Genomic DNA, 23,440 nt, shown 5'->3' with positions numbered 1-23,440 from the left:
CAGACCTCTGACAATAGATGACCACACAACACCAGGCTTAGGTCTCAATCATGTCTCTCTCAGCTCTGAAAGCCGGAGGACCATCTTTTATAGGGCACAGGAATGTAAACATAGATAGTGACAGTCAGGCAGTAATGACGTTACAACAGTCTCAGAGGAAGAGATTCACAGCTCCCAACACATTACCACTCAGACTAGAGAGATCATAGTTGGCGCTCTCCTTGTAGTCATGACAAAGGACGTTTACCCAGTACTTTCTCCTGATCACGAACATCTATTAACCCTGACACATAGACACAATCTACTCTTATTAATAGCAAGCTTACATGAGAACATACTAACTAGTATCCAATGACTAGTTATATTGATTAGTGAATAATGTAAGCACACCGGAAATCGCAATTTCTTCCACAGTAGACTCCTACCCCGGTCTCCGGGACAACTTAAGCCGCCGTTCAGTTCGGCGAACAGCTCGTTCGCGGGTGGTGGATTCGATCAGTTTATATATCTATATTAAGCACGGCGTTTCCCAAAGGAAAGGTGGACAGGCAGCAGTGGGGAAACAACGCAGATGGGAAACAGAAACCCAGGAGACAACCGGTCGGCATCTATGGTTACATCCTCCCACAACAAACTCTGATGTTCCCCCATCTTTCCACCATCTGGGAGTTCAAAAGGCTAAACCCCTCCCCATGATTACCTGGGCCTCAATCAGGATACAAGGCGTAATCCCACTCCCCTGTCAATCACCACCATGTGCAGGGCCGCCGCGCCACTAAAGTGTTATATATATATATATAAATAAAAGGTACTTCCGAGATGTATGGAATGCATGTGGCATGGAAAATATAAAACCTTGTTGCGATACCCAATTGACAGCCTTAGACAAGAGCGGAATCCTGGTCTGATTGTGGCACTAGTGGAATTCTCTTTTCATACAGTAGGTCTATGTCTCATTTTAACTGTATAGAGAACTAGGCAGAACCATGTCAGTGGCGAAAATATGCTATCAATTTTGGGGGGGACAATTATATGACATTTTCTCAAGAGCAATTCCTGAGGGGGACACAAAAATGGTAAATGGACTGCATTTATATAGTGCTTTTCTACCTTAGCGGCACTCAAAGCGCTTTACAATGTTTGCCTCTCATTCACCCATTCATACTCTCACTCACACATACCGACGGCAGCGAGCTACCCTGCAAGGCGCCGGCCTGCCCAATGGGAGCAACTTGAGGTTCAGAGACTTGCTCAAGGATACTTCGGCACATGACCTAGGAGGAGTCGGGGATTAACAGACAACCCTCTCAACCCCCTGAGCCACAGCCACCCCAAAAGTATTGCTGTGACACATAGCCTACATTGTAATATGTTAAATGTATATTATTGATATTATTTAAATTTCCGTATGTTTACAGGGATTTATTGGGGGGGACAAATCAAAATTTTCCCAGGATGGGCGGGTCGTGTCCCCCCCGGGATTACGCCTATGAACCATGTGTGACCAGTGACCAAAAATAAATAAATCAGTTTAGGTGGTCCCAAGCTCAGACACTGTATAAGTAATAAGTAAAACAGTCAAAGATGAACCCTTAGCTATGAATTCTTTACAGTTGTTCTGAGCTAGATGCAACTCTCAACTCAACATGAAAAATCTTCATGTCTGGATATTTCCCCAGGTCAAATCAGCTACAACTGTCCCCTCTGTCAGTTGAGGTGGTGGAGCATGAAAACGTTTTTCCCTTTTTTCAACCCACAGACCTACTTTGCCTTTTCTCTCACTCTCTTTATACAGGAGCGACTGGGTGACATCATACAAAATCCTGGTGAGCAATGACAGTCACACCTGGGTGACTCTGAAAAATGGCTCAGAAGAACTGGTGAGTAATCCACAAAGGAAAGGAGATCAAAAGAGCAATTCCTTTGTCTCACCATAGTAATCAATTCCCCCCCCCAAAAAAAATGGCAATGAGGACTGAAATTCTAGCCACAACTTTGTTTTACCCTGATTTCAAGGTGTTTTCATATGTTGTTTTCAATGTATTTTTATGTTTTCATGATGGCAAATCTGTTGTTTGAAAGCAATTAATTGAGATGATTTGTTGAGTGCTTATTAGCCAGCCAGATGAGCTTGGAGACAATAGTCAAATGTATGATTCTCTGACAGATGGTAAGCTCATCAAGCCTAATTTTCAGACTGGCAGTGCAACTGTCTGTCTGGACACTTAGCTTTGTTTACAGTGGAGAAAGAAAAATGAAATACTTAAAATACTAGAAGTTCACTATTGTTTCCTCTCCATGGTATTGAGATTTCAAGCAGGGTTTACCCTCAAGTGTTCCATTGTGGGGATAACCGATGTATTTTCCAAAGTGGATGTATTTTTTTACATTAAGTAAGTTTTTACATTATTTAAAGATCCTGTAAAGTGGAATTGAAAATGAGTTTTAAGTTCATCACATCACAGAAGAATGTGTTGTAACTACCCATCCAAATTTGAATGAAAAAAACACAGACAAGTATGTTAAATTAGGCTTTGAAATTGTGAGAAAATCAGCAGTCGTCTCTGCTTGAGACTGGGGGGGCGTGTCGCCTGAAGGAGCTGAAGCTCCGCCCCCTCGCTGGAAGGCGCCGCCTGTACCTACGACCCAGATAATTTATTTGTTCAATGAGTGAAACATACAGATGCATATAAATAAAGCTTGTTCCCCTGAGCTGTAAGACAGGAGTAAAAATGGACACCAGAAACAGCAGACAGTGAGCTCTCCAACTAGGCTACTTCTAGCACATAGCTACCATTTCACCAAAATACCATCATTCTACACCGAGTAATATCAAGTTAGCGGTTTGCACTAACTCATAGCAGAGACACTTCTGCTATGAGTTAGTGAGAATTTGAAGCTTTCTATTTATCATGTAGCATTAATCCATTTAACTATTCTTAACAACAATGGATATTAAGTATAACAATGAAGATATGATAAAATATCATGAAACAACTGTTTATTTAGTGGCAGGAAACATGTTTAACATATTCCAATCTCTTTCTTAGAGACGCTTTTTAGAGACGCAACATAAACTATAGCAGCCTATACTGGGTTATTGATAACCGCTTATAAATGAACTAATGTAACTATCCTGCTGAATAATAAATTACAAAAACAGAATAAACAGAGTCTTTATACATTTTAACTTTAGACTATAAAATCTGCAACATAAAAGGCCATAGTCAAAATATAGTTTCACTTTTTTTTGTAGGAGATAAAAGACCATGGGCAATAAAGTGCACCAAAAGAAAATCGACCTTTATAGTTGGTACCGATCTGAGTATTTAAAATGATTGTAGGCCGAAAATGATCGGCGAACGATCAATCGGAGTACCCTTAATTATAATACACATTTCCTCAGAGCAGCCCTATTGTGGATATCTATGTCTTGATTCACAGTTCCTTGTGCATTGTGGCCTGTGCTTGCCTCAGTAGATATTTATAGGGAACAAAGAGAAGGAGATCCCAGTATTGAACATGTTCCCTGTGCCCGTGGTGGCACGCTACATTAGAATCAACCCTCGCTCCTGGTTCAACAGTGGCAGCATCTGTATGCGGGCTGAGATCCTTGGCTGCCCCATGCCAGGTATGGCACAATTGAAGGTTGAAGTTCTATACTTTATACTTGTTATAACGCCCCCTTGAGGTCATAGCTGATAAGTCTTTTAATCCGTCATTAACAATGTTGATATGTACAGTATGGTACTAGATGCAAATAATATTATGTAACTTGTAGGTTCCCTGTAAGAATTCTTTATGTATCATGTTTCATAACCTGACACCTAAATAGTAAATTTCTCTGCAGATCCCAATAACTACTACCACAGAAGGAATGAAGTGACAACAACAGACAATTTGGACTTCAAACATCACAGCTACAAAGACATGAGGCATGTAAGTTGACTTGAAACAGGCTTGTGCCTTAAGAAAAGAATCAAAGTTAACTAGAGAGGGTAAAATTTCTGGGGAAATTGTAGGGTGTGCTTGCTTGCGTCGGTTGCACAGGGGTCCGTTTTTGAATGACATTTTTACAACTGATATTTCTGTATATTTTATATAAAAATGCATACTTATAATTTATACAGATTACATAGATTTAAAAGCTTTTTTTCTGCTCATTTACAACTGAAAATACGAGTGAAGTGTAGAATGAAATAGATGTCTTCTCATTTCCCCTGCAAGAGGCAGCCTCATCGTTGAATCAAAACGAATACATTTGGCAGACTGGTGTAAAAATTGACCTAATCTCTATGATTTAAACGTTCTTTTAAATTTTTCCCTTATCGTGATATTTTCAGGCATTTAGCCTACTCATTGCATTCATTCATTAATAAAGAACCCCCTTTGAAGATTATTCTACGACGTTACCGGTGTTGTCGCCCAACTGATTTCCACGCTAACTGGTTCCCCAGCTGTGCGTTCACATATCAGTCTTCCTCTATCACCTGATTCGTCACAAATTCACAAACATATTACTGGCGATTTTCAAGTCGGATCGCAAATTTGCTGCGGCGAATATGAAAGTATGAAAGTATAGGCTACGTGCGCACTACATTAGATCCATTCACGACAAAATAAATGGAGACAAAATAAAACATTTGCAGGCTCGCATGAAGTGGGATTCAATCGCACTAGAGCAAAAACACGTATTACTCCAAAGTACATTGCTTTACACTGCAAGCTAATCTAGCTCATTCAAGATTGGCTAAATCGTTACGTATTTATTAACTACGTTGGCCTTCAGGAAACATCTTGTTTTGGCTTCTTCTAAAACAACTGGTTCCCATAGACACTACCCGAATGTAGGCTACTAATCAAGTATTTGGGGTTGTTTCGAGGCTGTAGCCGTATTTTCTACAACATCACAGCTCCTTCTGACACCACATATTAAAAATTCATACTAAGAACGTCGCTGCTAACCCAGAAAATACAATCAAAATAGCCTACGCGTAACCCTTTGAAACACAACATGGGTCTATTCGTTCCCTATGCGATTTCGTGTATGGCTGAGTGTTTCTTCGCTATATCTTTTGAAATCAATTCATTTCATAATTTTATATTCTGAACAAATGTAGTGAGCACTACATTACAGCCATTCACGCCATAATAAATGGAAGTTAAGAAAAATTAAATATTCGAGTGGGATTCGATCCCACGAGCAAAAACACATCCATCATTGTAGTCCAGTGCATTACACCTCAAGCTACTGAAGCACATGGAAATCTTGGTGATTCAGTCACGGATTTATTAACTACGTTGGCCTTCAGGCAACATGTTGTTTTGGTTCTTCTGAAATAACTACTGTAGACACTACCCGAAGGTAGGCTACTAAACACGTATTTGGGATTGTCTCGAGGCAATAGCCATATTTACCAAGATATCACAGCCCCGTAATGACACCACATATTGCAAAGTAAGATCGTCGCTGACAATGGCCGGGTTTCCCAGATTCGTTAAGAAGCTCTTAACGCTAATAGCTTCTTAAAAGCGTTCTAAGAACGCTCTAGAACGCTCTTAGAATGCTCCTAAGAAGCTCTTAGCGTTAAGAGCTTCTTAACGAATCTGGGAAACCCGGCCAATATCAGCTTAAATGCGAACACTGCATGTGTAGTGCTTCACATAATAAATTAAATATGATGGCAATACATGTGTTGTGTGTTTGTTAGAAACAAAATACAAATGAATGTAGGCCTATCATAGAAACCTCACAAAGTTACCTGGATGCTCAAATACGTGTTTAGTAGCCTACATTTGGGTAGTGTCAACGGTAACAAGTTGTTTCAGAAGAAACCAAAACAAAATGTTGCCTGAAGTCCTTCGTAGTTAATCAATTTGTAACTGAATCATTAAAACTCTTGTATACTTCAATAGCACGTGGTGTAATGCAAAGGCCATCAATGATGGCTGTATTTTTGCTCGTGGGATCGAATCCCAGTCGAATCTTTTATTTTCTTAGCTTCCATTTACTTTGTTGTGGCGAATGGCTGTAATGTAGTGCTCGCTACATATTCAACTATGAAATGAATTGATTTCAAAATATACAGCGAAGAAATACTCAGCCATACACAAAATCGCTCAGGAAAAAAATAGACACATGTTGTGTTTCAAAGGGTTAGCGTAGGCTATTTTGATCGTATTGTCTGGGTTAGCAGCGAAGTTCTTAGTATGAATTTTTAATATGTGGTGCCAGAAGGAGCTGTGATGTCGTGGAAAATACGGCTATTGCCTCGAAACAACCCCAAATACGTGATTAGTAGCCTACATTCGGGTAGTGTCTATGGGAACCAGTTGTTTAGAAGAAGCCAAAACAAGATTTTTCCTGAAGGCCAACGTAGTTAATAAATACATGACGATTTGGCTGATCTTTTATGAGCTAGATTAGCTTGCAGTGTAAAGCAATGTACTTTGGTGTAATACGTGTTTTTGCTCTAGTGCGATCGAATCCCACTTCATGCGAGCCTGCAAATGTTTTATTTTGTCTCCATTTATTTTGTCGTGAATGGATCTAATGTAGTGCGCACGTAGCCTATACTTTCATACTTTCATATTCGCCGCAGCAAATATGCGATCCGACTTGAAAATCGCCAGTAATATGTTTGTGAATTTGTGACGAATCAGGTGATAGAGGAAGACTGATATGTGAACGCAAACTCTCAAAAACGTAAATAAGCTTCACATTTATTTAGTGGAAAATCGCTCATTCATAAAAAGCTCACTGGTAGCGATCATTGTCAGTAACAACGCAAAATGCGATATAGCCCTGTGTGGAGAAGCTGCCCCGGTAAATTGTACTACTACAGTACAGTACTAGACTACTGCTGTGTTCGTCTTGGTAGCGATTGCGTTGGTTGAATTGGATTTAACGTTCCGTTGTACGGTTTAGGCTGAAATTCATTATTTTCATGAACAGATTGACAAAGTTTAGGCTGTGGCAATGAAGTTCAGGTTAGTAGTCAGATACTTTCCCCTATTGAAAGACTTTTGAGTAAGGGGAGTGCCGAACATGTTCTGTCGCCGTTTGACTTCCTAAACAGCTGTGTAGATGTTTTTGTAGTGTGTCTTGCGTAGGCTACAGCATTGCAGTGAGCAACACTGGTTTGAAACCACAGGTAATGATAATTTCACCAACAAATCGTTTACTTGTAATGTAATGTCATAATAAATCCTACAACGAAAATGTATTTGTGAGGAATGTTTATTTTAACGATTGAAAACAGATGCATCATAGACCACTGTAGTATGTGTTGCCCGGGCAACAGAGGCTAATGTCATGCTAATGCTTCAGTGAAATAGTAGACTACCGTTTCCGAAAGTAGATGTGGGCCTACTTCCTTAATAATATCAGCTAATATTGTACATTACATTTCACAATTGTGTTTCACATCACAAAGTAAAATTAGTAAATAGTTATCACCCTGGCCTCTTTGCTTGTGGCGTTTCTGCAGGTGCCTTGCAGTAAAGCTATAGTTAGCCTAGCTATCCCCCAAGTTAACAGACGCGAAACGAATGTTGTGCTACAGGTAGTCACGCGTGTTTTCGTGACGTTAGTAACGTCAGTGACTGTGGCTAGCAAATTAGCCACCGCTAGCTTCACTTTTCACCACAAAAACTTAACTTGAGCCTAAACCATGCAACGGAACGTAAATAATAATACAAGCAACTCAATCGACTAATCCCATGTCATACAGTTGCAGCTGCTGGCTGGCTAGTTGGCTGGCAGTTTGTCAAGTGTCTCCCCCGGACTGCTGTCATCACTGTGAAATAGAGCTTCATGATGGGAAAACCTAGTGATCATTATCAAAATTAATAGAAGCATGTGCTCTCCAATTTGTGTGTTTCATGCCGCGAGGACGGCTTAAGATCCTCATTACAGCCATCACACAGTCGATCAGAGAATGATGTCATGTTAGCTAGTCAGCCTGTCTGCCAGGATCCCCTCTCACTCGGATGAGTGTGATCCTCCCACAACTCCAATTGGCAGAAAATGTGTTGCAGGCCTCGTTTATATGAGCTCTCATCTCCAAAGATAGAATAATATTTTTTTCTAGGTGCTGTATGTGTGTAGAACATGGAGTTTAGTCTGGGAAGATTGCACTCATTGTTTATTACCTTCGAGAACATCAGGAACATGCATGGGAGACAAGAGCCTTCACCCTTCAAGTGCACATGTTATGCGCAAAAAAACTGTTTAGGAAAAAAAAGATGTTTGTTTAAGGATGTCCTAGGTAAAATGAAGGTTCAACAATACCCCAATTAAAAAACCCTCACTCTCTTGTGATTTTAATAATGATTTTCCCATTTTTTACATCTTGTCATGGTAGTTCCTTCCTGCTCTGTTGATCACTCTTGTCCTGTGCATATGCGTGATGGGTTCTGCGTTGTCACAACATAGTACACCAGCTGTTGTACAAGCTCAAGTAATATAATTAGTTCAACCTCTCTGCATTACAGCCACTCTGATTGAAAAGTAATTTAGGAAGTAAATTACACCGTATCCTGTTTTTATTGGTCACTGCCTGGGTTTGTGCACAACATTGTGTACTTTATGTAACAACATGAAATTGTGTTTTATTAACTTTTGGCCTAGGGGTATTGCAGCTCTTTCCCTACCTGCTATAATCTAAGAAGTGCATACATCAAGTAAGGGACACATTTGTATGTAAAACAATGGATTGGCTCATAATCTACTTAAAATTACATATCATAAAGGAAGTAGACTGAAACTGTACTTAAAATGACAGTCTGTTCATTTTGATCAAGGAGTGTATTGTTTTGGGTCACATCCCACTTGTAAAAGTACAGTTACATAGGAGTTCATGTTCCAACTCCTGACCACAGTGTCCCCACAGCCTAAATTATATTGTTATTAGTGGTGGGCCGTTATCGGCGTTAACGCGCTGCAAATCTTATCGGCGATAATAAAAACATCGCCGTTAATCTATTCTCAAAGTTGGGTTGGGAGCTGGGTCTATACTACGCAAGCTATGATGACTTTCACCTTGATATTTTAGCGCGGATGTATACCTAGCCGAATTGCACTGTAGGGGGCGAGAACGAGTCTTCGAACCTGTGTGTTTGCCTTGTGTATGAAATTATCACATCGAACGTGACGTGCTAACATGGATGCAGCTATGAAGCCGCCTGGTTTGCTTCAGGGAAAATGTATTTTTCAGACGCTTCCCAATGGAAACCTCGACAAGACTAAGGTTGTTTGCACCTTGTGCTATGCGTAATTAGTTTAGGCTACTGTAGGAGTTCTTCCAGTCTCAAATACCACCTAAACGCAAAGCATCCCTTAGCTAAGGCGGAAGATGCCGGGCCAAGCACTGATGTAGCGCAGGGGAAGAGTCTTTGTCAAACTACGATGTTTGAGTGCAACCGAGGCAAGCCCGTCAGCACAGCTCTATCAGCCAAGCTAACTAATCTAATAAACAGCTAATAAACACAAGTACATCTTATTGAACATAATTTATTTTCATCTCCAATTATCATAATAGAACAGCTTTCTCAAGCAGTTTGTGATGCATTTTGGAAACAGGAGATGAGCTCCTGGTCTAATGCGCCACCTGGCTTGAGAAACCCGTTCTCAAATACTTACTATTAGTCATTATTTGGGTAGCACACATATTCTGAATGACTTCGGCGGAATTCAAATGAGCCATTTTAATCTAGATTAATCTAGATTAACGCCAATATTACAGTGAGATTAATCTAGATTTAAAAAAAATTATCTATGCCCACCACTAATTATTATATACAATTATAAAACCCATGTAAACCCTCCTGTGTCTTATGTGAAATATCCAATCTATTTAAAGTGCCAAAAGTAAGGAAAGTGCTCTGTTGAAGTTTGAAGGGTAAGGGATGTGACCAGTCCAAGGAGTGGGAAAGAGAAAGTATTTGAGGCTTGGGGTAGCTAGTAAGCCGGTGGTAACTGTTACTACATGTAAATAAGATAATGGAACATGTCTTGTGCTCTCTCCTCTGCAGCTCATGAAGTTGGTGAATGAAATGTGCCCCAACATCACCCGGATCTACAACATTGGCAAGAGCCAAAATGGCCTCAAGCTCTATGCATTTGAGATCTCTGACAACCCCGGAGAGCACGAACTCGGTTAGAAAATAATCTTTACCATGACAATAATCCACTCTTGCATGTTGTTAAAAACCATAGACACTGCAGGTCTACTAGCTCCCCGCCCTCTTCCCCTCTCCCCTCCCCCAGGTGAACCAGAGTTCCGCTACACGACCGGTTCCCATGGTAATGAGGTGCTGGGTCGTGAGCTACTGCTGCTGCTCATGCAGTTTATATGTCAGGAGTACCTGTCCGGTAACCCACGGATACGGCACCTGGTGGATGAGACCAGGATCCACCTGTTGCCATCCGTCAATCCTGATGGCTATGAGAAAGCCTTTGAAGTGGTAGGTCTGCCCCCTGCCATCCTCGCTGCAGACAGTTACCCCTCCCTAGCATCTATTGACCCCTAAGGCCAATAGCACCCCCCCCCCTTCCTAAAAAGATCTGTCAAAGTAAAGTGTTGTTTTATGTATGTTTTATCCCTTTTGAACCAAAGCAGCCGTTTAAGGTCTGCATGTACATATTTATATCTAGTCTAAAAGTGTTCAGTGTTATTGAGGATAATTCATATACGGTTCTCGGAAGTTGTGCCCTAGAATTTCATAAAATCTGAATATTAATGTTTTTTTATATGATCAAAGATCGTGAAATTCAACATGAGTTTCAGATCTTAGTTTGTGAAAAACTGACAAATCAGGGACAATTATGACTCATATATCCACAATGAATTATAGAAAATAATTTGTGTCATGTGTGTCTGTGTTTGTATGCATGTGGTACACAGTATGTATCGGTCCATCTCCCTCATAATACCACTGTGTGTATCTGTCTCTGTCGTTATCTCGTAGGGTTCTGAACTGAGCGGCTGGTCCCTGGGACGATGGACCCAAGATGGCATAGACATCCACCACAACTTCCCTGACCTCAACTCCATCCTCTGGGAGGCGGAGGCCAGGAAGTGGATCCCCCGGAAAATGTTTAACCATCAGGTGCCCATCCCGGATTGGTACCAGTCCAAAAACGCAACGGTCAGTCCAAACTCAAACTTTGTTTTTGAGGGGGCTGGCCAAGTGAGCTGTTCTCTATGGGGTTTGTTTATGACTCAGTGCTTTGGAGCTAATTTAAACCCCAGCCATATACAGTTAGGTCCATAAATATTTGGACATTGACACAATTTTCATCATTTTGGCTCTGTATACCACCACAATGGATTTGAAATGAAACAATCAAGATGTGCTTTAAGTGCAGACTTTCAGCTTTAATTTCAGGGTATTTACATCCAAATCAGGTGAACGGTGTAGGAATTACAACACATTTTATATGTGGCCCCCCCCTTTTTAAGGGACCAAAAGTAATTGGACAATTGGCTGCTCAGCTGTTCCATGGCCAGGTGTATGTTATTCCCTCATGGGAGTTCGTTATTTCATTGACAAGGAGCATTCCAGGAGGGTCATCTGTAACAATTTCAATGAGAGTGTGTGCTCCTATGGCAATTGTAATTTCCTTCATGTTTGCAGCGGCTGTCAGGAAGCCCATCCGTGGTCAGTGTGCCCACGTCGGGGCCGCCCTCAGCGAGGGCGTCGTAGTGGTCCAAACTAACGGCCGAGCACCCATCCACTCCAATAAATGTTTCTGCACTGGCTTTCGAACTCTCTTCCCATCCCGATTCCGTGTTCGTCGATCATCTGCTCACTGGGCTGACTCAAGGGTTCAGGGTGGGGGTTTCATTTCCATTGTCATCTTCAGTCAGTGCTGTGGGAGCCGGCCGTCGGACAGCTGCTGGCCAGAGAGTGCAGTAAGCGCTATGTGATAGGCCCGTTCGACTCGTCCCCGTTTCCACTGTTTCGTAGAAGTCCCCTCGGCGTCACTACGCGGAAGTATTCCGGTAAGAAACGTCTCATCCTGGACCTGTCTGCTCCGCGCTCCGGTCCGGTTAACGGGCTCATTCCCCTCGAGTCTTTCTCGCTTCACTATGCCACCGTGGACCACGCCATCAAGCTGATAAAGCTGGCGGGGCCCGGTGCCTGGCTTTCCAAAGCAGACATCACTGACGCGTTCAAGATCGTCCCCGTTCACCCGTCCCAGTGGCACTTGCTTGGGATGAAATGGGAGAATCGGTTTATTTCGCCGTGTGCCTAGCATTCGGGAGCAGGAGCAGCCCCTCCATCTTCAACCGGGTTTCCGAGGCCCTTTGTTGCATCTTGTTAAATCAGGTCCGGGTCCCCGCGTTGTTCCACCTATTAGACGACTTTCTCTTGGTAGATCCTCCATCCGATGCGTCCGGCGCTTCCCTGCTGCTGTTGAAAAACCTGTTCTGCGGACTGGGCATTCCCCTTCTGACGAGAAAACTCTCGGGCCGGCCATTTGCCTCGAGTTTCTGGGCATCACGCTGGACACGGTAGAGATGAAGGCTTCCCTGCTGGTTGAGAAGCTCGATCGCGCATGCGGCATGGCCCGGTCGCTCGTGGCGTCTTCAGCTATGACTAAGCGGCAGCTGCTGTCTCTCCTCGGGCATTTCAATTTCGCCATGCGCGTGATTCCCCGGGGAATCACGCGCATACTCGTTCATCTCCCGGTTGCTCGTTCTGGTGTCCTCCGTGTCTGGCTTGCTCGATCCAGTTTGCTTGGACGATGGTTGCCGGTCCGACTTATCGTTCTGGTTGCAGTTGCTCGAGGGCTGGCATGGCGTGTTGTTCTTTTATGACGACGTGGTGCGGTCTTCGGACTCTCTGCGTTTTTTCACGGACGCTGTGCCGTCCGTTGGTTTTGGGGGGTTCTATCAGGAGCAGTGGTTTGCCAGCCCTTGGCCCCACGACTTCGCTGCGCCTGGTGCCTCTTCCGCCCTGTATGAAATTTACCCCGTCGTGGTCACTTGTTACCTGTGGGGCCAGTCGTGGCGTCGTAAGCGTATAGCTGTGTTCAGGCTGTGGTGAGCATCATAAACAAGGGGCACTCTAACTGCCCACTCATCATGTCATTCATGAGACGCATCACATGGCTCTCCGTTAATCACAACTTCATCCTCACAGCACGTCACATGCCAGGCCACGATAATGTTATTGTCACGGAGCGCATGGCGACGGTGCGACGGTCTGCGTCACCGGAATTCTAATACGCACCTGTTTTATGTTGGGACTAATTAGGATGGCTATATAAGCCGAGATGTTTCCGACTTCATTGTGGAGTCTTATTCTTGTTTCATGTTATGGTCATGTGGTGTTTGACCTTTGTTTCCTGACCTTTGTTTTTGTGAAACCTTGTTTATTCTCAAGTAAAGACCTTGTGCTCTTTCATCCCAAAGACACTGACTCCTTACCTGCATTACCACAGAAGACTCCACCAAAAAGGATGGATGAAGCCAAGGATCTCGACATGGGCCATGCTATCAGGTCACAAGGACAGCTGTTAGGTCAACAGCAGGAACAGATTAACCAGCTGAACACAGCTATGGGGACGCTGCTCCAGCAACTCGATACACCAGCGCAGCCCGACACAGGATTTCTTGAGGAGGAACGGCCGGCGCCACCCTTACAAAGGGAGAACCGAATAGCTCTACCGGAGAGATATGGCGGCTCAACGGAGGGATGTAGAGGTTTCCTCCTGCAATGCGCGTTATACCTCTCACAGGACTCCGGTCAGTCTCGTTCCGAGACAGCAAGGGTGGCTTTCCTCGTTTCTTTACTGACTGGCAAAGCGCTTGAGTGGGCAACGGCTGTATGGGAAGAACAGGGTCCGGAGACAGATGACTATGCCCTGTTCACGGAACGGTTTCGGGAAGTGTTTAATCACCCAATGGAGGGCCAGGGGACCGGCGAACGTTTGCTGAAACTACGGCAGGGAGACAAGACGGCTGCGGAATACGCGTTGTCTTTTCGGAATGTCGCAGCCAGCACCGGGTGGAACGAGGGCTCGTTGTTGGTGGTTTTCCGACAGGGATTAAGGGAGGACCTTAAAGTTGAGCTGGCCTGCAGAGACGATGACCTCACTCTTGACCAGCTCATCGCGCTGGCCATACGGCTGGATAACTTGCTCAGAGAGAGAGGGCCTAAGCAGCGTCTCTCATCTTCCCATTCAACGCCCAGGCAGCAATTCCCGTCTCCCTTTACAACATCGGCTCCTGAGCCCATGGAGGTCGGTGAGACCCACATCACTCCCCAGGAGAGGCAACGCAGGATGAGGAGGGGATTGTGCCTGTACTGTGGGGAGGCGGGCCACTACAGATCCCAGTGTCAACTCCGGCCGACTAGAGGTGGGGAGTCTGCCGTGCCCTATGTGAGTACCTCTTTACAGAACTTACCTTCTGAATCGTTCTCAATAACTGTCGAACTGAGGTGGGAACAGTCGTCATGTTCCGTGGTAGCCATGATAGATTCTAGTGCCGCAGGGAGTTTTATTGATGTTAGGTTAGTTCAAGCCCTGAATATACCCACCACAGCCTGTGTACCGCCACTGTTGGTGAGCACTCTCGATGGTCAACCATTAGGTTCCGGACAGGTAACGGAGAGAACCAACATGCTCACCATGACGTGTGGTGGAACACATACAGAACGCTTGTCTCTCTTTGTGATCAACGCACCAAGTCATCAACTCATTCTTGGGCTTCCCTGGTTATGCAAACATGACCCCCTTCTATCGTGGTCGAGCCAGAGGGTGTTGTCATGGTCACCCACATGCACCAAGAGATGTGTTCCGATGCAGTGTAGCGTAACAGCACTTGCTAAACCCACGGCCCAGCTTCCTTCATCTGTGCCACCCCAATACCAAGATCTCGCAGAGGTCTTTAGCAGGGCCAAAGCTGCTGAGCTCCCTCCACATAGGTCTTGTGACTGTGCACTCGACTTGCTGACAGGAACCATGCCGCCCTATTCCCGTGTGTACCCTCTCTCCTTACCCGAGACTGCAGCCATGGAGGAGTACATTGAGGAGGCTACACGACAGGCGTTCATTAGGCCTTCCACCTCCCCCGCGTCCGCAGGATTCTTCTTTGTGGAGAAGAAGGATGGCGGATTACGCCCCTGCATCGATTACAGGGGACTGAACGAGGTCACCGTAAAGTATCGCTATCCTTTGCCGTTGGTGCCGGCGGCCCTGGAACAGCTACGAGGAGCCCGGTGCTACACAAAATTAGATCTACGCAGTGCCTACAACCTGATACGGATCCGGGAGGGCGACGAGTATCTCGTCATGCCGTTTGGGTTGGCCAATGCCCCATCAGTCTTCCAAGCATTCGTGAATGAAGTTCTGCGTGACATGCTCCATCGGTTCGTTGTGGTTTACATCGATGACATCCTGGTCTACTCTGCCAGCTTTGAGGAACACGTTGGTCACGTTCGGGCGGTGTTATCTCGGTTGTTGTCCCACCGTCTTTTTGTAAAGGCCGAGAAATGTGTTTTCCACCAGGATTCAGTGTCTTTCCTAGGGTATGTCTTGCGCCCCGATGGTGCGCAGATGGAGGAGGGCAAGGTGCAAGCTGGACTGGGGTGGCCCACTCCCAAGACGATCAAGGAGTTGCAGCGGTTCCTGGGGTTTGCTAATTTTTACAGGCGGTTCATCAGGAACTTTAGCACCGTTGCAGCACCCTTGACGGCCTTACTGAATGGGGCGCCTCGACACCTGCTTTGGTCGGCTCAGGCAGGGAGGGCCTTTGGTGTCCTCAAGGAACGGTTTACCTCCGCACCCCTGTTGAAGCACCCTGATCCCATGTTGCCGTTCGTGGTGGAGGTGGACGCGTCCGAGGTGGGGGTAGGTGCCATCCTATCCCAACAACAAGATAACCCACCGAAGTTACATCCATGTGCTTTTTTTTCTCGTAAGCTCAACCAGGCGGAATGCAATTACGATGTTGGAAACAGGGAGTTACTGGCCATCAAGTTGGCTCTGGAGGAGTGGCGCCACTGGCTAGAAGGAGCAGCACAGCCCTTCGTGGTTTATACGGATCATCGGAACCTGGAGTACATCAAGAAAGCACAACGCCTCAACCCACGTCAGGCCAGGTGGGCGATGTTTTTTACTCGATTAGCTTCATCATTACCTATCGCCCAGGGTCGAAGAACATCAAGGCTGATGCGCTGTCAAGGATCTACGATGGAGAGGCTCCTGCTTCACCAGTGACCATCATTCCACCGAACTGTTTGGTCGCTCCCATTTGTTGGGATCTAGACCGGGAGATAGAAGAGGCAGCAGGGCAAGACCCCGAACCAGAGGGTTGCCCACCAGGAAGAACCTATGTCCCCAGGTCAGTGCGCACCAAGATTGTTAATTGGGCCCATTCCGCTCCCGCTACGGGCCATCCGGGTGTCACCCGGACCCAACATCCCCTTGTCCTCTCGCTATTGGTGGCCGTCCCTCTATTGGGAGATCCAGGAGTTTGTTTCGTCATGTCCTGTGTGTGCGCAGGCCAAGGTACCACGCCATCAACCCACAGGGACTCTCGAACCACTGCCTGTGCCGCAACGTCCCTGGTCTCACCTCTCTGTGGACTTTGTCACGGAACTCCCCATATCCGAAGGTAATACTACCGTCTTGGTTACAGTGGATCGGTTTTCTAAGTCTTGTTGTCTTGTGCCCCTACCTGGCATCCCCACTGCTTTCCAGACAGCGGAGGCGCTGTTCAAGCATGTGTTCCGACATTACGGATTACCAGAGGACATAGTCACAGACCGAGGACCACCAATTCACCTCTCAGGTATGGAGAGCATTCATGGAGAGGCTCGGGGTCACAGTGAGTCTGACTTCAGGCTACCATCCACAAGCCAACGGGCAGGTCGAAAGGCTTAACCAAGAGTTGGGGCGTCATCTCCGCAGCTACTGCGGAGACCGCCAAGGGGACTAGTGTCAGTTTCTACTGATGAAGAAAGTGTTTGTCCGTCTCTTCATAAACGGAGTGACTAAGTTCAGTTGAGTTCTGGATTTTAATACGTATTTATCAATCTGCAGATTGGGAGAGAAAACCAGTCTCCTGACCATAAATGACAACACAACACCAAGCTTAGGTCTCAACCAGGTCTCTCTCCGCTCCGAAAGCCGGAGGACCATCTTATATAGGGCACAAGAATGTAAACATAGATTGTGACAGTCAGGCAGGAATGACGTTACAACAGTCTCAGAGAAAAATATTCACTGCTCCCAACACATGACAACTCTCACACTAGAGAGTTCATAGTTGGAGCTCTCCTTGTAGTCATGACAAAGGACGTTTACCCAGTACTTTCTCCTGATCACGAACATCTATTAACCCTGACACATAGACACAATCTACTCTTATTAATAGCAAGCTTACACGAGAACATACTAACTAGTATCCAATGACTAGTTATATTGATTAGTGATTAATGTAAGCACACAGGAAATCCCAATTTCTTCCACAGTCCCCCCTTTTGACGTTTAACGTCAACACAACAAACAAGTTTCATAACATTTCAAAACCTTAACAATCAAACAATACTTTATCTGCTACTACTCAGCACAGCATACATGATTATAGGATTTGAAGAAGTATTAGGTAGTACCCCATCAGGTGAAAAGTACAAAGTCCATGAAGTGAATAGCATAATGACAGTTTATCAATAGTTCTAGAAACATAGGCATATTTCTCTGCTGGACATACCCACTGGTCATGCTCTCGTGAGCTCAACACATCAGGGTATAGGTCAAACACTGTTTATTAAATTCAGAGTATTTCAAACAGTATAAAAAGTAATAAAGTAACCATCTTTAATTATTGTTAACTGATCTGTGGTCAAGGACAGATCTATTCACATTGCATACAGCATTGTATATCAGTTGGAAAATAGAAGGAGGCAAATGGCCATCTTTATTACATTGGCAAAATAGTCACTTGGTACTTGAGATTACATATCAGACATTTCAATCATTCCCAGGGCAATAAAGTTATCATCAGTCTTGCTTGCTTTTGTCTGTGGCTTGATTTGGGCTACCATAATCTTACTGGCAGCCTTACGAGAGCCTACTGTACACAGCAGGCAGTACACATCTTCCAAGCGCAAAACACAATCAGCACAACAACGATTAACATGCCCAATCCAGTGATTCCTATTTGAATGATAGTCGAAAAAAGAAACCCCGAACAGAGGAGGTCAGTCAGCACAATTCCTAGCTTCAGGTTCCCCCAAAGCTGACATTATGTTTTAATGTGAGCAGCCATACTTGTGATATTAGCAGATTCATCATGGATAAAAGTACAACAGTCATGACCTATCACAGCACAGCTACCTCCCTGAGCTGACAACAGATAATCCAGTGCCATACGGTTCTGTAGCACTACCTGCCTCATGGCCTTCATCTCAGAAGCAACCGCAGTTAAGGCGTCGGCTGTCTCATTACCAATGGACTCCAACCCTACTGCTAAGCTCCTAATATCTCTAAAGGCAGTGATAGCACCATACACAGGGAGAATGGCAGCTGAAAACGTGAAAAGTGACTGTGTACTATTGAATCCACGTGATGTGATCCCAGCTTCTTAGCATCTGCATTAATAATACTTCTCTTGTGGCGGTGCCACCAATGTTTGGGAAGGGGTGCAGGGGCAACCCATCTATAGGTCTGAGGGCTCCTACAATAAACCCAAGGTAACACGTTCCTGACCAGTCGGCCGGCAGGAAATAATAAGCACTCTTACCACATACCCACATGGTGCCATTGTTAGCTGCACGAGGAACCCAAAATGGTGATGCCCTTTTACTTACAGGTCCATCTGCAACAGGCAAATCATGCAACAGGCTGTTAGCATACATACCACAGTGTGGTTACATGTATTTTCCCAAATACCTTCCCATAATTATTTAAACATTTAATAAACCATATACTACATCTTCTGTGGTATGCTAAAAGTGTAGGAATAGCATAGTAAGCAACATCAGGAATTTATGTCACCCGCCCAAATGGTATACAGGACAAGTAACATTGAACTCAGATACAATTGAACTTACAAATCATCCAGTAGAGTGTGAGCATACATAGAAACCGTATCCTTGCATGTATTTTTTCACTCTCACTGTACCACTATGCCATACACAAAACAATGCAGGTGGGGCATATTCAAGAGATGACTGACTCGTTCGACAGAACAGTCACATTTGTTACATCCAACCCTACACAAGGCCACTTCTTGACCTTACACATATCAGCCATTGACAGAGGGACAGATATCCCTGGATAACCTCCAGAATGCTTGGGACTCTAACCACAAACCCTGCAAGGTCTGTCCCCTCTAATGCTGCGTCCAGTCATTTTTTTCCTCCCACGGTAAGGTGTTGTTGTACAGATTGTTCTTCATGTGTGCTTTATAATGAATCTCAATGTTCACATCAGTATAATTGGGAGCGTGCAATAATGACTCTCGGTGTGGCTCATGTATGCGATGTCTGTGGACTTGTGCGTCCAGTATCAGTAAATGTCTGTCAGGTGTGTGCGTCAGTATGTCTCGATCTCATCTCTCATCGTAGCTCCGGCAGCGGCCTCGGTTTCCTTGAAACAACCGAGGGCCTCCACCACAGTATCCTCTCATCCCCATTCTGGGTGCTGTCATCTGCTTCATGTAGAGGCCGGAGGAAGACTGAAAGTGTCTTCCCCTCTCCAGGCTCCTCTCCCTGGTTTCCCGTCTGGGTGCTGTCATCTGCTTCATGAATCACACATGGGGGAGAGAGGCATGGTAGCAACAGCAGCCCCTCTCTGGCTTTCTCCACGTGACTCACCTTTCGACGTCTTCAAAACCTCCGGGTGGATGCTCTTTGGGACCTCCTTCTCGGCGCCCCTGGATTGGAGTGCTGGATGGCGGGGTCCTGGTTCTGGCTCAAATCGGTCCGCTGGACTGGAACCTGCTCCCGGATCAGCCGCTGCGAACGGGTCTCCACCCCCCTTGGTGTACTCCCGGAGGAGTAACCCAGTGGGGATGAGACAAATGACAAGTTGTCACCGGCCCCTGGCTCTCCATTGGGACCCTCCACCGTGTTGTTCGGTGGAGGGGCCGTTTTGCAGTGTGTCGCATGGATCCATGTCGGACGACCCTCCACTTTCACAGCTGTGTGAGTCACCAAGAGAAACCAGGTATGGACCGGTCCATCTCGGTGAGAGGGCAGTCCTCCGTTTGTGCACTTTCATGTACACGTAGTCTCCCGGTTGATAGGGATGACATGGCTCCCCAGCGGGCAGCTTTCACCTGTGAATGCACAACCCTGGCTGCTCTAGTTAGGGCAAAACAAAAGTTTAACATTGTATCATCCATCTGGTGGATATCCATCTGTTTCAATGATAGTGGGGAAGAGACAGGCAATCTCATTGGTCTCCCTAAAATGATCTCATGTGGGGAAAGTCCATTCCTCCTCTGGGGAGTGGACCTCATGGCCATAAGAGCTAATGGGAGTGCATCAGGCCATTTTAGGCCAGTCTCTTCACATATCTTGGCTAGTTTGTTTTTCAAAGTTCCATTTTGCCTCTCCACTGCCCCTGCAGACTGTGGGTGGTAGGGACAGTGGAAATGCTGGTTGATCTGGAGCGCTTTACAAAGTTCCTGAACAATTTGATCTGTGAAATGTGAACCTCTATCACTGGACAGTCTTGTGGGGGTCCCATATCTACAGATCACATCTCTAATGAGAATCTTGGCTATCGTGGTAGCATCAACTTTCCGACATGGGTAGGCTTCTACCCATTTCGAGAACATGTCAACAATTACAAGTACATATTAAAAATTACAACACTTGTTCATCTGCATAAAATCAATTTGTAAATGAATAAAAGGACCACTTGGTGGCGGGTGGGCTGCGTCTCTTCTCTTTGGTCCCTTTCCGGGATTATGCTGCTGGCAGGTATGGCACTGAGCATGTTGCTCAGCCTTTGTGGAAAAACCAGGTGCAAACCAATCAGTATTTACTATTGAGACCATACCCCCCATTGCTCGTATGGGCACAGCCGTGCGCCATGCGAGCTAACCAAGGGAACAATGCACGTGGCGCCACCACGCGGCCGTCGGGGTGGCTCCACACTGCCGAAGTTGGATCTTTCACACAGCCAACGGATAACCAACCATCCCTCTCAGTGTTATCAGCAGAGGCTTGAAGGTCCGCCACATCATGAAGAGAGGGAGTGTGTGTTTCCGGTTGCTGAGACACAGAAAAAAAATAGAGACCTGGGACACATCAGAGGATTTGGCCGCAGCCTTTGCTGCTAAATCAGCTCTAGCATTTCCTCTTGAAACATCATCTGTATTGTTAGTATGAGCCTCACACTTAACAATAGCTAGCTTTGTCGGTAGTAGTATTGCAGATAACAAATTATCAATCATCTTTCCATTCTTGATTGTCTTGATTGCTCCACCTGAGGAGTTAATGAAACCTCTTTCTCGCCATATGGCACCAAAATCTTGAGTAATTACAAATCCATACCTCGAGTCAGTGTAAATATTTACAACCTTGCCTTCTGACAAACAACATGCCCTTGTCAACACAAACAACTCTGCCTGCTGTGCAGTGCATTGTGGAGATAGTTTACCAGATTTGAATGTCTCACTGTCCGTGCAGACCGCATATCCGGAGTTTAGGGAGCCATCCCATGCTCGGGACGAAGATCAATCTACGTACAACACAAGTTCAGCATTATCCATAGGTTTGTCAAACAAATCAGGTCTGGGTGTTAGCACTTTATCGACAACCATCTCACAGTCATGTGGTTCACCATCATCAGGGGTGGGCAACAATGAAGCTGGATTTCAATGGGGAGCATCTATGGATCGTAATGTTACTTTGAGTCAACAAAATCAATTCATACTTTGTGGTTCTGGTGGCTGACAGGTGTTGAGTTTTGGTGCGTAACAGAAGAGCACTTACTGCGTGAGGAACCATCACTGCCAAGGGCGACCCCAGCACTATATCTGTAGTTGCTTCCACACATGTTGCCGCAGCACAGACTGCTCGTAAGCACGGGGGGAAACCTGCTGCCACAGTATCTAAAGAAGAACTCACATAGGCGATAGGCCTCCTAAGATTACCATGCTCCTGGGTCAGTACACCCTGGGCAAACCCTTTGGCCTCGTGGCAGTACAGTGTGAATGGCTTGCTGTAGTCTGGCAGACCGAGAGCTGGCGCCTGGGCCAAAGCCTGCTTGAGAGATACAAATGATTTATCAGCTTCAATGTTCCACAACAAATGAGTATCAGTCTGGCCCTTCATTAAATCGAGGAGAGGTCTAGCCAACACAGCATAATCAAGGATCCACTGACGACAATACCCGGCTGAACCTAGAAAAGATTTGAGTTGTTTTGGTGTTCTAGGCTTCGGTATCAATCGGATGGCCTCCACTATCAGGAGTCAAATAGTCGCTCTGTACCTTTGAGTGTATGGCCCAGATACTTGACCTCCTCTGACCATAACTGCAGTTTTGCCTTTGAGGCCTCGTGGCCCTTCTCAGCCAGTGCATGTAATACAGCAATAGTGTCCTGTTGGCAGGAGGCAAGATTCTTAGAACATATCAAAAAGGTAATCAATATACTGCACCAGAGTAGAGCCGGGTGCTAAAGTGACATCCTGGAGGTCCTCTCGTAATGCTTGACTAAACAACGTAGGTGATTCGGTGTACCCCTGTGATAGAATGAAATGTATAGTGGACCTGGCGAAACGTGAATGCAAGCAGATACTGGCTCTCTTCTGCAATGGGAACAGAGAAGAAAGCAAACAATAGTCATTCACAGAGCAAGAAAGTAACAAGGTTACTTGCTAAGTATCGTAACAGGGTTAGGCACAACAGGATGTATAACACAGGCATTACCTGCTTATAAACCCATAATAAACTTCCAAGTATTTTATTAGCCTTAAAGGATCAAATTGACCTTAAATCTACCTATGACTCCTTGTTTCAACAAAGCATCAATAACTGGGACAATACCTTTCCCTACTTCTCTATTACTAGCATACTGAGGTACGGTTCTCAAGAGTTGTACTACAATCAATGATAATAACAACTTGGGTAGCATTCTTAATGCGCCCAATATGATTAGTGTGTGTGGACCACAGTAGCTCAGGCCCTGCTTCTAGCAAGGCCACATCTGCGGTCGCTAAAATCTCTGCATTCCACTGCTGGGGGATGTGTGTGGGATTGCTAGGCCAAGTGTTCTTTATCCTAAGGAATAGATAAGAAAAGTCAGTAGTGCATTTCATTTCGGTTCAGTTTGCACAACAAATTCCTTTCCAACAGATTTACTTGTTACTTACTTTTACATAGTTGAAAGAAATACATGTTCATCTTTCAAAGATCCATCTATCCACCCATAAGAGCTAACTGACAGTTGTGTCCACAGGAATCCTA

At 45.1% G+C, this 23,440-nt stretch overlaps 1 protein-coding gene across 5 annotated transcripts in view; it reads left to right on the top strand.

Moving 5' to 3' along the window:
- cpxm2 (carboxypeptidase X (M14 family), member 2) overlaps window positions 1-23,440 on the top strand; it is a 177,437-nt gene that overhangs the window by 103,781 nt on the left and 50,216 nt on the right. For 4 of the 5 annotated variants that reach the window (XM_067244759.1, XM_067244758.1, XM_067244763.1 and 1 more), the window contains 6 exons: window positions 1,796-1,880; window positions 3,481-3,631; window positions 3,851-3,939; window positions 10,036-10,159; window positions 10,271-10,467; window positions 10,972-11,151. In XM_067244759.1, the coding sequence (XP_067100860.1) occupies window positions 1,796-1,880; window positions 3,481-3,631; window positions 3,851-3,939; window positions 10,036-10,159; window positions 10,271-10,467; window positions 10,972-11,151 (826 nt within the window). The remainder of the gene's footprint in view (window positions 1-1,795; window positions 1,881-3,480; window positions 3,632-3,850; window positions 3,940-10,035; window positions 10,160-10,270; window positions 10,468-10,971; window positions 11,152-23,440) is intronic. The other variant, XM_067244761.1, reaches the window with a different exon arrangement.

The sequence above is a fragment of the Osmerus mordax genome, chromosome 10 (assembly GCF_038355195.1).
Source record: "Osmerus mordax isolate fOsmMor3 chromosome 10, fOsmMor3.pri, whole genome shotgun sequence".
In the NCBI taxonomy this organism is placed as follows: Eukaryota; Metazoa; Chordata; class Actinopteri; order Osmeriformes; family Osmeridae; genus Osmerus; species Osmerus mordax.
Note: the sequence above shows the minus strand (reverse complement) of the source record. Positions and strands in the feature narration are given on the sequence as shown.